This window comes from Bos mutus, chromosome 7 (assembly GCF_027580195.1).
Source record: "Bos mutus isolate GX-2022 chromosome 7, NWIPB_WYAK_1.1, whole genome shotgun sequence".
Taxonomy (NCBI): Eukaryota; Metazoa; Chordata; class Mammalia; order Artiodactyla; family Bovidae; genus Bos; species Bos mutus.
In genome coordinates, this window is record NC_091623.1 from 57,909,671 (window position 1) to 57,923,445 (window position 13,775).

The 13,775-nt window shown below is 58.1% G+C and overlaps 2 protein-coding genes across 2 annotated transcripts; one reads left to right on the forward strand and one right to left on the reverse strand.

The window, feature by feature from the left end:
* The first annotated feature begins 271 nt into the window (after window positions 1–271).
* Window positions 272–9,737, forward strand: DENND1C (DENN domain containing 1C). The gene is made up of 23 exons (XM_070373825.1): window positions 272–396; window positions 1,229–1,293; window positions 1,376–1,419; window positions 1,572–1,621; window positions 2,338–2,457; window positions 2,540–2,609; window positions 2,790–2,870; window positions 2,958–3,023; window positions 3,126–3,179; window positions 3,292–3,402; window positions 4,225–4,325; window positions 4,432–4,477; window positions 4,584–4,685; window positions 4,775–4,900; window positions 5,876–5,980; window positions 6,748–6,838; window positions 6,939–6,979; window positions 7,454–7,525; window positions 8,125–8,169; window positions 8,240–8,347; window positions 8,540–8,619; window positions 8,767–8,974; window positions 9,086–9,737. The coding sequence occupies exons 1-23, from the start codon at window positions 380–382 to the stop codon at window positions 9,677–9,679; spliced, it is 2,397 nt and encodes a 798-aa protein (XP_070229926.1). The 5' UTR covers window positions 272–379; the 3' UTR covers window positions 9,680–9,737.
* CRB3 (crumbs cell polarity complex component 3) lies at window positions 9,696–12,830 on the reverse strand. The gene is made up of 5 exons (XM_070373827.1): window positions 12,682–12,830; window positions 12,277–12,458; window positions 11,228–11,316; window positions 10,576–10,719; window positions 9,696–10,237 (listed from the first exon to the last, which is right to left on the reverse strand). The coding sequence occupies exons 2-5, from the start codon at window positions 12,356–12,358 to the stop codon at window positions 10,166–10,168; spliced, it is 387 nt and encodes a 128-aa protein (XP_070229928.1). The 5' UTR covers window positions 12,359–12,458; window positions 12,682–12,830; the 3' UTR covers window positions 9,696–10,165.
* Window positions 12,831–13,775: the final 945 nt, after the last annotated feature.

The following is a 13,775-nucleotide window of genomic DNA, read 5'->3' on the forward strand; positions in this document are numbered from 1 at the left end:
CAAATGGACCAAAGGGAAAAGAGTTAAGAGAAGAGGAAGCATTTTAGGCAAACTGTGAGTCCTGGGCTGCTACAGAGAAGGGAAGGCTTGGATGTAATGGTGGGGTCCACACGTGGCCCATCCTGGCAGGCCTGGCAGGGGATCTGGCCTCTGAGCCTACAGACCTCTTGCCCACCCATCCTGCGGAAGGCTAGAAGGCAAGACGCCTGGGTCTCTCACAGTGGGTGGGGGCAGGAGCCTTCCTCTGGGGACGTCACCCGTTAAACTTCCTCTCTCAGCCACACAGGAAGCTGAGGCGGCTCAGGGCCCAGCCCCAAGAAAGCACAGGCCCCCAGGACCCCTGGGGAAAGGGTCCCGCTGGGCCAGCCCTCCAGGGACCATGGGATCCACAGCCGAGTAAGAGCTGCCCCCTCTCCCATCCTCTGGACCAAGATTCCCAGACCAGGCCTGGGCTGGGGCTGAGGGGAGCAAGGCTGGGGCAGGCCGGGGAGGGACTGTGAGTCACAGGGGCAGGTGGCTGGAATCAGAGTAGGACTCAGCTGGCCTACAGTATGGACTCTGCTCTCAGGCACACTCAGGCCACTCTGGGACTTTCCCCCGTCTCTCTCTCCCTCTCCCTCTGTATGATTAAGTTTGTTGCTCTGAGCGTGTGCCTTTTGCTACATCTCAGTGATGGGGAGTCTGGCTTCCGGGGCCAGCAGTGGGGGAAGGGGGACTCTGTGTGTCCATGTGTGTGTGTGACTGATTGTGTGGGATTTATGTCAGTGTGAGGATGAAGCTCAGCATGAGGAGGTCCCCATGTTTGGGACAGTGTGTCTGCACTCCCTCCCATCCTCTTTCTCTGTCCCCGAAGCCTCTGCACGGTGGGTGTGGGGAGAGGGCCAGGGGAGGAAGGCAGAGACTGCAGGCTTCCCAGGAGGATCAGGGCACACTGCCCTCTTTCCTTGGATAGGAAACCTGGGATCAGTCCCCAGGGCCCCATGAAGTCTTGGGGCAGGGCCTCGAACATATGCCCAGTGACGCGACCGGCTATGCAAGAAGAGGGGGGTATACTGGCTCGGCCACACACACACACAGTCTTACCTGGAGAGTCAGATCTTTTCAGGCAGACACAGTATAGAATCGCGCACACACACACATACACACACACACACACACAGTCACGCACATGTGCAGGCACACACACAAGCAAGTCCCTGGACCCACTAAACCCTTTTCTGTCCCACAGAGGGGGTCCCCCTGCCCTGTTTGATTGGTTCTTCGAAGCAGCCTACCCTGCCTCCCTGCAGGAAGGTGAGTCAGGGGCCATTGCTGGGGGAGGGGAGACGGAGGGTGGGCCTGGGACCCTGAACTTAGTGGCTCATTTTCCGTGCAGATCCCCCCATCCTGCGGCAATTCCCCCCAGACTTCCAGGACCAGGTATGCAGGCTGGCTCCTTTCTTCTCCCGGGGCCAGGGCCTGTTCCCCTGGGGGAGGGGCCCCAATGTCTGGGACCACAGACCACCGCCGGGAGCTCTGCGGTGGGGCCCAAGCTGAGTGGCCAAGCAGTGTGTGCTTCTCTCCATCCCCAGGAGTCTATGCAGATGGTGCCTAAATTCTGCTTCCCTTTTGATGTGGAAAGGTATGGAAGGAAGCAGACACCCGAGGACCCAGGGATCCAGACCTCTCATGGACCCTCAGTACTCAAACACCCAGAGACTCAGATAGCAGAGCTCATATGCCCAGGGGTCTGAGATTCAGGGGCCTAGGGACTCAGACACCCAGGGAATTTGACAAATAGTGACCTATACGCAAAGGGACTCATTTACCCAAGGACTCAGGGTTCCAAAGGCCCAGGGATTCAGGGGCCCAGGGATCCAGGGGCCCAGGGATCCAAGGGTCCAGGAACCCAGGGCCTCAGGGACCCAGGACCTCGGGCTGAGAGATCCAGGGACACGGGGACCCAGGGGCTCAGGGATCCAGGGACTCAGGGAACCATGGACTCAGGGATTCAGAGACCCAGGAGCTCAGGGACCCAGGGCCTTAGGGATCCAAGGACTGAGGGGATCCAGGGACTGAGGGACCCAGGGGCTCAGGGACCCAGAGGCTTGGAGATTCAGGGGCTTTGGGATCCAGGGACTCAGAGAACCAGGAACTTGAGGGATCCAGGGACTCAGAGAACCAGGGACAGAGGAACCCAGGGACTCAGAGAATCAAGGACCCTGTCAACTAGGGACCTATATGCCCAGGGCTCCAGACTGATGGACACAGTATGAGGAGCGTTGCCAGGGGCATGGAGGGGAGGGGGGTTCACAGGGGTGGGATGCCCAGGTCTCTGAGAGCCTTTCCTGCTCCCAGGGAGACCCCCAGCACCGCTGTACAGCATTTCACCTTCGCGCTCACAGATCTGACCGGCACCCGCAGGTTTGGTTTCTGCCGCCTGCGGGCTGGTGCTCTCAGCTGTCTCTGTATCCTCAGGTGTGGGAGCTGGGGGTCTGGGGGTGGGGGTTGGGGACTCTGCCCAGGGGCACTCCATGGAAATTGTGTCCACTCTCCATAGCCACCTGCCTTGGTTTGAGGTGTTCTACAAGCTGCTGAACACAGTGGGGGACCTCCTGGCTCAAGACCAAGTGAGACCAACCCTCCGTCATTTCTGCAGGAGTCCCAGCCCCCTGCCCCACCACCACCCAAGCCCTTAGCCTCCCAAGCCTGACCTGGGCCCCTTGACTCCTCCCAGACCATCCAGCCTGAGTCAAGACCCTCAGAGTCCCCAACCCACGTCCTGGCTCAGATATCCCACCCCCACTCAGGTCTCAGAGGTGGACGAACTTCTTCTAAATCTGCTGCAGCAGCCCCTTCCTGGGACCCAGGCCTCAGTAGGTCTGGAGTTGGTGAGTACCCTCGGAGGCGGCGGACCTCCGGTGGCAGGATAGGCTGCACCCAGGCCCTGAGGAGTACACCGTACATCTCTCCCCCAGGGCAGTGGAGTGAGGATTGCCAGTGCAGAAGGCCTGCAGTCCCCTGTCCCTGGGAAGAACATGTCGGTGAGCAGAGATGGGGAACCCTGGAAGGTTGGGATCCCCGTGAGGACAATCCACTGACTGATCGGTCCTCTCCCTCTCCCCATTCCCCCAATCCCCCGCCAGCTTTCCTGCTTCGTGGCTCCCGACTCCAGCCGCCTGCCATCCATTCCTGAGAACGTGAGTGGAGACCCCGGGAGGGAGCTCTGGGGGAGGGTAGAGGTCCAGAAACCAGGAGGGGGCTGTGAGATCCTGTGGTCCCTCGTGTCCAGCGTCTCTCTCTGTTCTTCAGAGGAACCTAACGGAGCTGGTGGTGGCGGTGACCGACGAGAACATCGTGGGACTGTTCGCCGCCCTCCTAGCAGAGCGAAGGGTCCTGCTCACGTCTAGCAAACTGAGCACAGTGAGGCGGGGGTCGCCGGGCCAGGGAGGGACAGAGGCTTCGCTTGGCCTCTCGGGGCGGGACAACCGGGGCGGATTCCTAGCTCTAACCCCACTAGGCGAGACCCGAGGACAAAGTCCTGGCTCTGCGCCTTTGAAGGTCATGGTTGCGTTGAACCCTGGTTCCACCTTCTTGGGGGAAATCCGAGGGGGATGCTGTATAGTCTGGCTTTGGTGCGCTGAGTCCAGGCTCCACCCACTACGGGCCGGAACAAGACTGGTTCCGCCCCCCAAAGGGTGAGCGCAGGGAGGCCTAAATTCTAGCTCCGCCCCTAGAGAGGAAGGACAGGGGAAATGGAGGCTGCATGCTGGCCCCACCGCTAGGGGCGGGACCAGGGAGGGACTGAATTCTAGCTCCACCTCTTTAGGGGTGGGGTCAGTGAGGCTAACCGTTGCTCCACCCCTAGAGGCGAGACCAGGTCCAGCTCAATACTAGTTCTAATTCTTTCAGGATGGGGTTGGTGGGCTGGGTCGCTGTCCTACCCCTAAAGAGAGTGATCCGGAGAGCTGAATATTAGCTTCGCCCCCTAGAGAGAAAGAGACTAGCACGTGCCGAGTCCTGGCAGCACCAGCCCCCAACACTGTAATTTGCAGAATTATTGGCCTTCACGTGAAAGTATTTCAGTTTTCACTTCTTATCCAGTATTCGCTGAGGAAAGGGGTGGAGGGAGACAGGAGACAGAGGACGTGAGAAATGAAGTCGGGGGAGCCACCGTCCCAGCGAGGAATCCTTGAAGCTGGGAGTCCAGGCTCTGACTCCAAGGTCCCCTCCACCCGTCCCCAGCTGACCTCCTGTGTCCACGCGTCCTGCGCTCTCCTGTATCCCATGCACTGGGAGCACGTGCTGATCCCCACGCTGCCGCCGCATTTACTGGACTACTGCTGGTGAGGGTCGGGGCCTGGGGAGGGAGCAGGGCTTGGGGAAGAAGCCTGGGGTCCTGGGGACCCGGGGACGGCGCCTGCGTGACCGGGCCCCCTCGGTCGTCCACAGCGCGCCTATGCCCTACCTCATCGGAGTGCACGCCAGTCTCGCTGAGGTAAGCGGGAGCGGGCCTGGAAGGCACGGGCGGGCGGAGTGTGTACCCTTCCCCGCCCGAGATCCTCGGGCCCTGAGCGGCCACCCCCTCCGACTCTCCAATGCAGAGAGTGCGGGAGAAAGCCCTGGAGGACGTCGTGATTTTGAACGTCGACTCCAATACCTTGGAGACACCCTTCGACGATGTGCAGGCGCTGCCCCCAGACGTGGTCAGTGTCACCCGCTCCCCAGCCTCCTGCCACATCCGGTAGGCGAGGCTCAGCACCTGCCCGCTCAGCGCTGCCCCCTTGTCCCCCAGGTGTCTCTACTGAGGCTGCGGCTAAGGAAGGTCGCGCTGGCCCCTGGGGAAGGGGTGTCCCGTCTCTTCCTCAAAGCCCAGGCCCTGCTCTTCGGAGGGTACCGCGATGCTCTCGTCTGCAGCCCGGTGAGTAGCAGGAATGAGAAGGGAGCAGCCCCGTGGGTGCCTGCAGGATAATAATACCCAGTTTTTATGGAGTGCTTACTTTGAGCTTCCATTTGCGTGCTAAGTCGCTTCAGTCGTGTCCGACTATCTGCCACTCCATGGACTATAGCCCTCCAGGCTTCTCTGTCCATGGGATTCTCCAGGCAAGAGTACTGGAGTGGGTTGCCATTTCCTTCTCTAGCGCTTCTGTTTGCTCATCTGTAAAATGGGACCACAACAGTACCCACCCAAAAAGGTCATGTGTGTCTGAAATGCTCGGACAGTGCTTGGCACATCGCAATAGATAAACGCGAGGTTTACAGTTGCTGTCATTATCTCAATGCTCATAACAATACAATGAGAGGGATACTATTATGGTCCCAGTTTACATGTGAAAAAAACAAGGCTTGGAGAAAACCCACAGCAGGTGGGTGTTGAAGCCAGGGCTTTGATCTGCTGACTTTCAACCCTGACACCCTCCTCACCCCTACCCACAGTTTCTCACAACTGTTCTATAAAAAGGTTGTCAGAGAGTTCCATCATTTGAGAATCTGATGTTCCAGTCAGCTCTGCCCCTGAACTCAGCCGGACACTGTCCATTTCTCCTCCTCCTCTGTCTCCACTCCATTCTGGCCCCTCTTGTTTGTTTGTTGCCTGAATCAGCGCTCTCATCGAGTCACTGTAAGTCCCCTCTCCGGGTTCTCACCCCCGCGCTCCATAGTCTGACCTCCTCGCAACCGCCAGAGGTCACTTAGGAGCATGAGTCAGGTCCCATCTGCCACCCGCCTCCGGGTAAAAGCCCAGGTCCTCCCTGCTGCCCATGAAGTCCTGATGGAGTTCAAGCACACAGAGGCACTCCATCAATGTTAGCTACACAGATGGACAGTAGAATAAGGAAGGCAGAATAAGGGATCCAGGAGAGCCGCGAGGAGCTTAGAATTCGAGTCCTTCTTCCAGGGCCAGCCTGTCACCTTCAGTGAAGAAGCCTTCTTGGCCCAGAAACCCGGGGCGCCGCTGCAGGCCTTCCACCGGCGGGCTGTGCACCTGCAGCTGTTCAAACAGGTGGGCCAGAGCCTTGGGGGCGGGGCTGAGGCCGGAGGGGCGGGGTTAGGGGCGCTGGTGCGCGCATCCCAGAGGGCGGAGCCGGGGCTGGAGGGATGGACGCCTGGGTTCACCCGGCGGGGAGAGAGTTGGCCCTGCCGGATCCCCACTCCAGGGTCTCCGGGGTGGGAGAGACATGAATTCTTGGGTCTCTAAAAATGGAAGCCCCCTGATCTGAGTTCCTAGGGATAAGCTTTACTTCTAGGTCCCTGAGGAGATTGGGCTGGAACCAAATTATTGAGTCCTAACGCTGGGGCCTCCTGGATCGAGGATGGAGGTTCATGTCAGACTCCCTTTGCGGGGAGGGGAGGCAGGCCGGCCTTTTGGACCCCAGGGATGAGGGGAGGGGGAGGTGGAACCGGACTTTTGGGTTCTGGGAAGAAAGTTGGATGAACTTTAGTGTCCTTCAGGGCGAACTGGCTTCTAGGGTCCCTGGAGGTGGAGTCGACCTCTTCCCAGGGTCACTGAGAGGAGGCAGGCATGTGTGGAGTGGCAATCTTACTTCTCCGACCCTGTGAGCGACAGAGTCTGGTCCCTGAAGACAGATCCTGACTTGGGGTGGGGAGGGGTGGACCTCTGACTTGCTGAGATGGGCTCCAGACTCCTGGGGCCTCATGTTGGGGAAGGGTGGGGCCAAGGATGTCTTCTGTCTTGATAGGAGTAGATCCCTAGAACTTGCATTCTAATGTTTGGGGCACCCTGATTTCCTGTTTCTCCCACACCCCCAGTTCATCGAAGGCCGACTGGAGAAGCTGAACACGGGTGAAGGCTTCTCAGACCTCTTCGAACAGGAGATCACTTGTAGTGGGGCTTCCTCAGGTAAGCTCTGCACCTGGCCTCAGAGCCTCCACCCCACCAGCACCCCCACCTAAGCCCAACCACCCTGAAGATGCTATGCTCTCTGCTCTCTTCTCTGCAGGGACACTCCGCTCCTACCAGCTTTGGGCAGACAACCTGAAGGTAGTAATACCACTTTTAGTGTTTATCACAGGATTAAATTAAACCCATAGCCATCCTCACTATGCCCATTTATAGAAAGAGGTGAAAAAAATCAAGACTCAGGGAGAGGAACTTTCCCGGCAGTCCAGCAGTTAGGACTCCGCGCTTCCAACGCAGAGGGCAGGGGAGTTTGATCCCTGGTCAGAGAACTAAAATCCGACATACCACACACACACACAAAATACACACAACAAACAAAAAACCTCTATGCCTCTGGTGATAGTTATGCAACTACTGTAAACCTACCAAAAATCATTGAGTTGCGCAAGTAAGGCAAGTGACTTGTATGGTATGTAAATTATAACTCAGTTTTTTAATTTAATAAAAAAGAAGATTCAGAGAGGAAAAAGGGTTTTTCCAGCAACACACAGCCCAGGTGGGCAGGTGGGGTCTAGGATATGCCTATGCCTCTCTGCCTTGGCTTTCTCTCCACAGAAAGGTGGTGGTGCCCTTCTGCACTCCGTCAAGGCCAAGACCCAACCAGCTGTCAGGAACATGTACCGCTCGGTGAGGCTGGGGTGGACAGACCAGTTACCAGGGTGACCAAGCCAGAGGATGTTTTAACCTTCCGTTTAGAGGACAATTTATCAGAACTGAACCAGCAGTTAAACCAGTTGCAATGTTTCCTACTTTTATTTTCCATTGACTGTGTTCTTTCACGGTTGTCAGATCGTCTTTCCTATTTAAAAATGATCACCAGGACTCTTTGGCAAACATCTTGGGGTATTCCTTCTTAGACACTAACATTTCTGCTTCCACGCTTAGTGTTTTGTTTTTCTCCCAAATCCAAAAGTTTCCTGGGACCGGCTCCCGCAGCTTGGAACCGTCTGTTGAATTTTTATTCTTTGCTCGGCTTTTGAACACGGACTTTTTACGGCGTTCCGGCTTTGCCACTGCCTGTTTCATTTGGGGGTTATCTCCTCAGGGAATATTCCTTTTGTATTAGTCAAAGAGGCATGTTTGTATTGACGCCTTAGCTGGTACAGGGGGATTCTGAATGTATTTTGAGTCACCCATGAGCAGATGGGGAGATGAATCTGGCCTCAGGGGTGGAGGGCCTGGTTCTCAAATGCCGGTGTCAAATCACTCTTTCGGTTCCTCCATAGGCAAAGAGCGGCTTGAAGGGTATGCAGAGTCTTCTCATGTACAAGGTAAAGTCAGTGGCCAATGCCAGGGGACAGTGGGGGGAAGCAGTTCCTGGCTTACCCACCCTCTTCCTAGGAAGGGGACTCTGGCCTGCAGAGGGGGGGCTCCTTGAGGGCCCCTTCCCTCACCAGCCGCTCAGATCGCCTGCAGCAGCGCCTGCCTATCACCCAGCACTTTGGACAGGTAAGCCCCGTCCCACCTAGTGCCAATGCACACACCTGGAATTATCACCACGTCCTTCTCTCCTTCCCTGCCTCCAACCAGACATCTCAACTACCCCAAAATGGGGTGCCCACACCATCCCCCATTCACAGAGCCCCCCAATTCTGTAGCTCCTGAGGCCCTGCCCCCAGCCCCCAAATGTGTCCTTTGCAGAATCGGCCCCTTCGCCCTAGGAGTCGCCCCAGCAGGAGACTTAGGCTGGAAGAGAAACCTTCTGAGTCCCTGGAAGAGAGGTAAGACTCCAAGGCAGGGGGTTGGCGGGGGGGTGGGTAGTGTTGGAAGTGGGGGCCAAGACTGATGGGAAAGTGGGTCCCCAGACTCCAGACACTTCAGGGCAGCTGGTCTGGGGCAGGAACCTGAGGCTGTCCATCCTCACCCAGGACACCCTCCCTGAGCCCAGAGGATGCTCAGGATCCGTGGGCAGAGGAAGCGCTGGATGGCAGCTTCCTGGGGTCTGGAGAAGAACTGGATTTGCTAAGTGAGATATTGGATAGCCTGAGCACGAGAGCCACGCGGACTGGTAGCCTGCGGCCCAGCCAGAGTTTAGACTGCTGCCACAGAGAGGACTTGGACAGCTGCCTCAGCCTGGTGAGAGCCCCACTCCCCGGCCCCCCAGTCCTTCCCCATTTGTCCATCCAACCTGCCAGCACCTGCTTCATCCAAAGGCCAGCAACCTGCCCATCTCCCACCCCTACCCAGCCTGACATACCGGGAAGATCGAGTTGGCAAGCGGATGATGACAAACCGCCAGAGCCCCAGCACCTGTCCTTGCTGCCTCTGCACACCCCTCAGCCTTTGGATGCCACAAGCTCTGGGAAGCACCCCACGTGCCAACTGCCCTCAGAGACTGGCCCAGAAATTGAGTCTCCATCCCAGTCTTTGACAGCTTCTGCAGACCCCAGCAGCAAAGGGGACCCTGGATCCTCTCCCACAGAGCCCCAGCCTCCCCACTTCTCCCCTCCCCATGAAGCAACTGAAGATCCCACAGCCCAGGAGGACCCCCGCTCCCAGCTCTTGGCAGCACCCAGCCAGCCCAGCCCTCCAGAAAGCCCCCGACCTGAGCCCAACTTGGGTGTTACCTGGACATCCCAAGCCCTTGATTCTGTCTCGGATCCGGGTTCCTCAGAGAACCCCGGAGCCTCACCTTCAGAGGGCCTGCTCGCAGTTCACCTCCAGCCCCTTGAGGAGCCAGAAGCCCCCAGGTCCCCAGCTGCACCTGCAAGCAACTGGCAGGAGCTCCAGGCCAGGAGCGGGCCCAGAGTTGCTGAGCTTAAAAAGTGTTTTGAAGGTTAAGGACCAAGGATCTGGGAGAGACTCTGGCCCCTTGTTAATAAAGCCTCAAGAGCCCAAAGCTGGATTTTCCTGACGAGTTTATCTGGGAGCCCTCTTTTGCTCAGAAACCCACACCACTCACCACCTCCCCTCCAGAGGCAACCTCAGGCTGGCTCTTAGGTGAAGCTAAAAGCCCCTCCCTTCCAGGAAGCCCTCCCAGCCCCTAGGGCCCTCCAACAGCCTATGTGCCCTGTAGGAGTCTCCTTCATCTAGGCTAATTCCTACTCCTACCAGCCCACAGGAAGGTCTTATAATATCTCACCACCACTATATAGATATATGTGTAAAATGAGCAGCCTCAGTGTCCCCTGCCATCAAAGGCACAGTCTTAGAAGCACCTTCTTCCCGTCTATTGTTAAGCACTGGGTGGGTTTGATTGCCCAGAGAGGGCTCTGCCTTCCCCCAAGGTCACACAACCAGGAAGGGTGATGGGTAGAGGAAGGGGACCTAGATGGGCAGGCAGCCCCGCACCGTCTCCTTGGAGTCCTGGGGAGCCCGGGCCTCAGCTGCGTGGGAGAACTGAAAGGAAAGGAGAGGGGGGGAGTGTCGGGCCTGTGCGGCAGCAGGACAGATAACCGATGGTGCAGCAAGCGAGGAGGTGGGTCCCCAGCCCTGGCACCCCAACTGCAGGCAGAGTCAAGCAGAGGCGGCATGCTTCGCAGAGCCCGCCCAGCAGGTGCCCCGCGGCCCCCCAAGTCCTCCGGAACCATCAGAGGCCGGTGTCTCGGTGGCTGTGAGAGAGCGAGTGCCGGGCAGTCCTGAGCAGTGTTGGTGGCTGCGGCCAGCCCCAGCCTTCAGATGAGCCGCTCCTCAGGCGGCAGCTTGAGATTGGGGGGCGGTGGAGCTCGGGCACCCACCTGCTCCTCACTGCTGGGCCGGTAGGTGCCCTCCGTTTGCCTCTTCTCCCGTAGCTTCCGCACCAGCAGGGCCAGACCCACAGCCAGGAGCACAGCAGCCAGGAGAGAGAAAACCACGATGATGGCGGTGGTGGCCTCCTGTGACTGTGGGGGAGGGGGGATGGGTGTGAGTTACCCCTGAATCTGGACATCCTGTCCACCCCCTGACCCGGAGAAGCCTCTAGGGATGGTAATCCCCTCCCCCAACACCTGCCACCTTGGGTGACTGGGTTCCTTCCCCCAGGGTTCCTGATCCCCATCTATCATACCTGGGCTCCTGGGCTCTTCCACCTGCTGTGTCTGGGGTCCTCCTTCCAAGTGCCTGCCACACCTAAGCTTCTAGCTCCCCCTTCCCCCTGCCTGAGAGGCACAGGGGGCTCCTGACCTTGCCAGGCAGGGTATTCTTGCTCACTCCCTTCCAGGCATTCTTGGTCTCCCCATTTGCCGAGTTGGCCTTCTGATCTCTCCCATAGGGTTCTCCAATGCCTCCCCCCACCAAACCCAACCAGTCATCCCTGAAAGTCTAGGCCCTCCCAACTGCTACCTGAGGGACTCCTCAATAAAATCCCTTCCGCCCTCCTCCCCTATACACCACCCTCCCCACTCAACTCACCAGGCCTCCATTGGAACCAGGGCTGGGGCCAGAGGGCGTAGTGGTGGTGTTCACACTTGTGGACCAGGTCGTAGAAACTGCTGGGGAAACTGTAGAGAAGACAATGCTAAGTTGCTCAGTCATGTTCAACTCTTTGCAACCCCATGGACTGTATAGCCTGCCAGGCTCCTCTGTCCACCGGATTTTTCAGGCAAGAATACTAGAGTGGGTTGCCATTTCCTCCTCCATGGGACCTTCCCGAACCCAGGGATCGAACCTACAGCTCCTTCATGGCAGGTGGATTCTTTACCTGCTGAGCCATCTGGGAAACTCCAGAGAAGATAAATGAACCCCCATCTATTCCTTTCCATCTGGAAACATCTTCATCATCCTTGGGCATTTCCCCTCACTAGAACTCTGCCCTTCTGAGTCTTTCATTCTGTGGGTACCCTCCATGAAGGGGATGGCCTCACTGATTTTGCTTCTCTGGGGACCCCCACCCCTGGTAGCCCAGCAGCGAGTAATCAACCAACAGCAGTTTGCAGTTTGCACTGAGTTGGGGGCTATTATAATGGATAGTGTCTGGAAACCCAACCCTTCCCCACCTCGACAACCCACCTCCCCGGCCCTCCCTCAGCCCTTAAGGAGCTGGGCGGATCCCGTATTTCCCCGGAGTGTCTGACTCACACACCTCCCCCCAGGCACCCGAAACTAGAATAGAGGGCAAAAAGGCAGGGTCCACACCTCAGGCCAGTCTGCTCAACCTGGGCCTGAAGCCCCAGGCAGGCTTCCTCCTGATTCGCATTTCCCAGAGTCCTCAACCTTACTGAGACTCCGGCCCGCAGGCCTCCTCTCCCAGCAGCTCACAATTCCACCCAACTCAGGAATTCTCCTAGACCAACTCCAACCTTCCAATTCGGAAGGACACAGAAATTCTAACCCTCCAGCTCTGACTATCGACTCCGGCTCCCAAGGCATCACATGCCCGCACCTGGGTTCTTGACCTCTCCGTGTTCCAGTGACATAGCTCTTCAGAGCCCAGACCCCCAGCGCCCCGGACCGGTACCTACCTTGCCCCCCGACCCGGCCCCAGCGGGCCAGCAGCAGTGGCAGGCCGAGCGCCAGAAGCGGCTCCAGGCTCGGGCTCGCCATGGGCCGGGTGACAGGCTGGTGGCACAGGGAAGGGGCTTGTCGCGGGGGCCGCTCCTACCGCATCTCCGGCTGGGGGTACCTTCGACCCCGCACCTGGGAGCTGAAGGAGAAAGGCCAGGGCGTGGGGGAGGGGGCCGGATCCAGGCACAGGCCCCTGGGAGGGGCGACCCGTGCTGGCCACCCGCAAGTCCCGCCCCGCCCCGCCGCCAGAGGTCAGAGATTAAAGATTAACTCGGGGCGGCGCGTTCCTGGGCTAGGGAAAGGGGAAGAGGAGGGAAGAGGGGAGGGGGCGGCAGGCCCAGCCGCACGACCTGCCTCCTTACCTGGTCCGGGCACCTTCGACCTCGCTCTGGGTCTGGATGCCGGTCCTTCGCTCGAACCCTCGGTACGTCGGTCAGTGGCTGGGTCGCACAGTTCCAGCTCCGCCCGCTCACGTGACCCGGAAAGTTTAGTCACTCACCTGGGAGGGGAGCGCACTTCCGGCTTCTGCACCTGAGCCTAGATGAGAGGGCGGGGCCTAGAGGGGGCGGGGCCGCGCCGCGGACGCACCTGTAACGGGAACCCAATCCTACAATCCGAAGGCATAAAAAGAAGTGTAAGCGCGCAGGTGTAAAAGGGGCCTTTCACCTGCACTGCAGGTACACCTGTAGAATTGTCCAGGTGTGGAAACACAGGGCATGGAAACACCGGTGTGTGAAGCACTCCTGTCTTGGGCAGACCGGGATGGGGAGCCTCTAAGGAAAAAACACCTATGTGGCACACACCTGCATGAGAGCTTAGGTGTAAAGAAGACATCTGCACGGATCTGTAAGAACGCCGAGGGACACATCTGCCTTGAAACACATCTATTTGGAGTATAGCTGAATGGAAGCCTGCCTGTGAGAGAACACACCTGCATGTAAACACCTGGCTGAGGCACTGTGGCGCGGGGCACATCTGTTTTGGAAATGCATCTGCATGGCTCACCTATGAAATGAACAAGATTTGCAGGAGGAATTGCCGTGTGGAAAGACATTAGAAACACCTGTACAAGACACACCTGCATTGAAGTGCGCCTGTAGGGGACCCTGTTATATGAAAAAGCCTCATATGGATGGATATTTAAATGGAATACACCTGTGGTGGCGGAGGCTGTGTAACGCATTCCTGGGTGGAGGAATACCTGTTGAGACACATACCTATGAGGTGGAGGAAACAACCTTGCAGGAGGGACAGCTGCGTAGAACTGAGCTCATGTGAGAGGGAGATCTGAGCACGCCTGCGTGGGGCACTCTAACAGAAGCACATCTGAGGGGGGCTCGTGTGTACTGAGGTCCATCTGTCAAGGATGCACCTGTGAGAAACCGTTTGTTTGGGACATCTCCGTGGGAAAATACCTGTATCCCCCTATGTTGCAGGGCACCTGCAAGGGCCATCT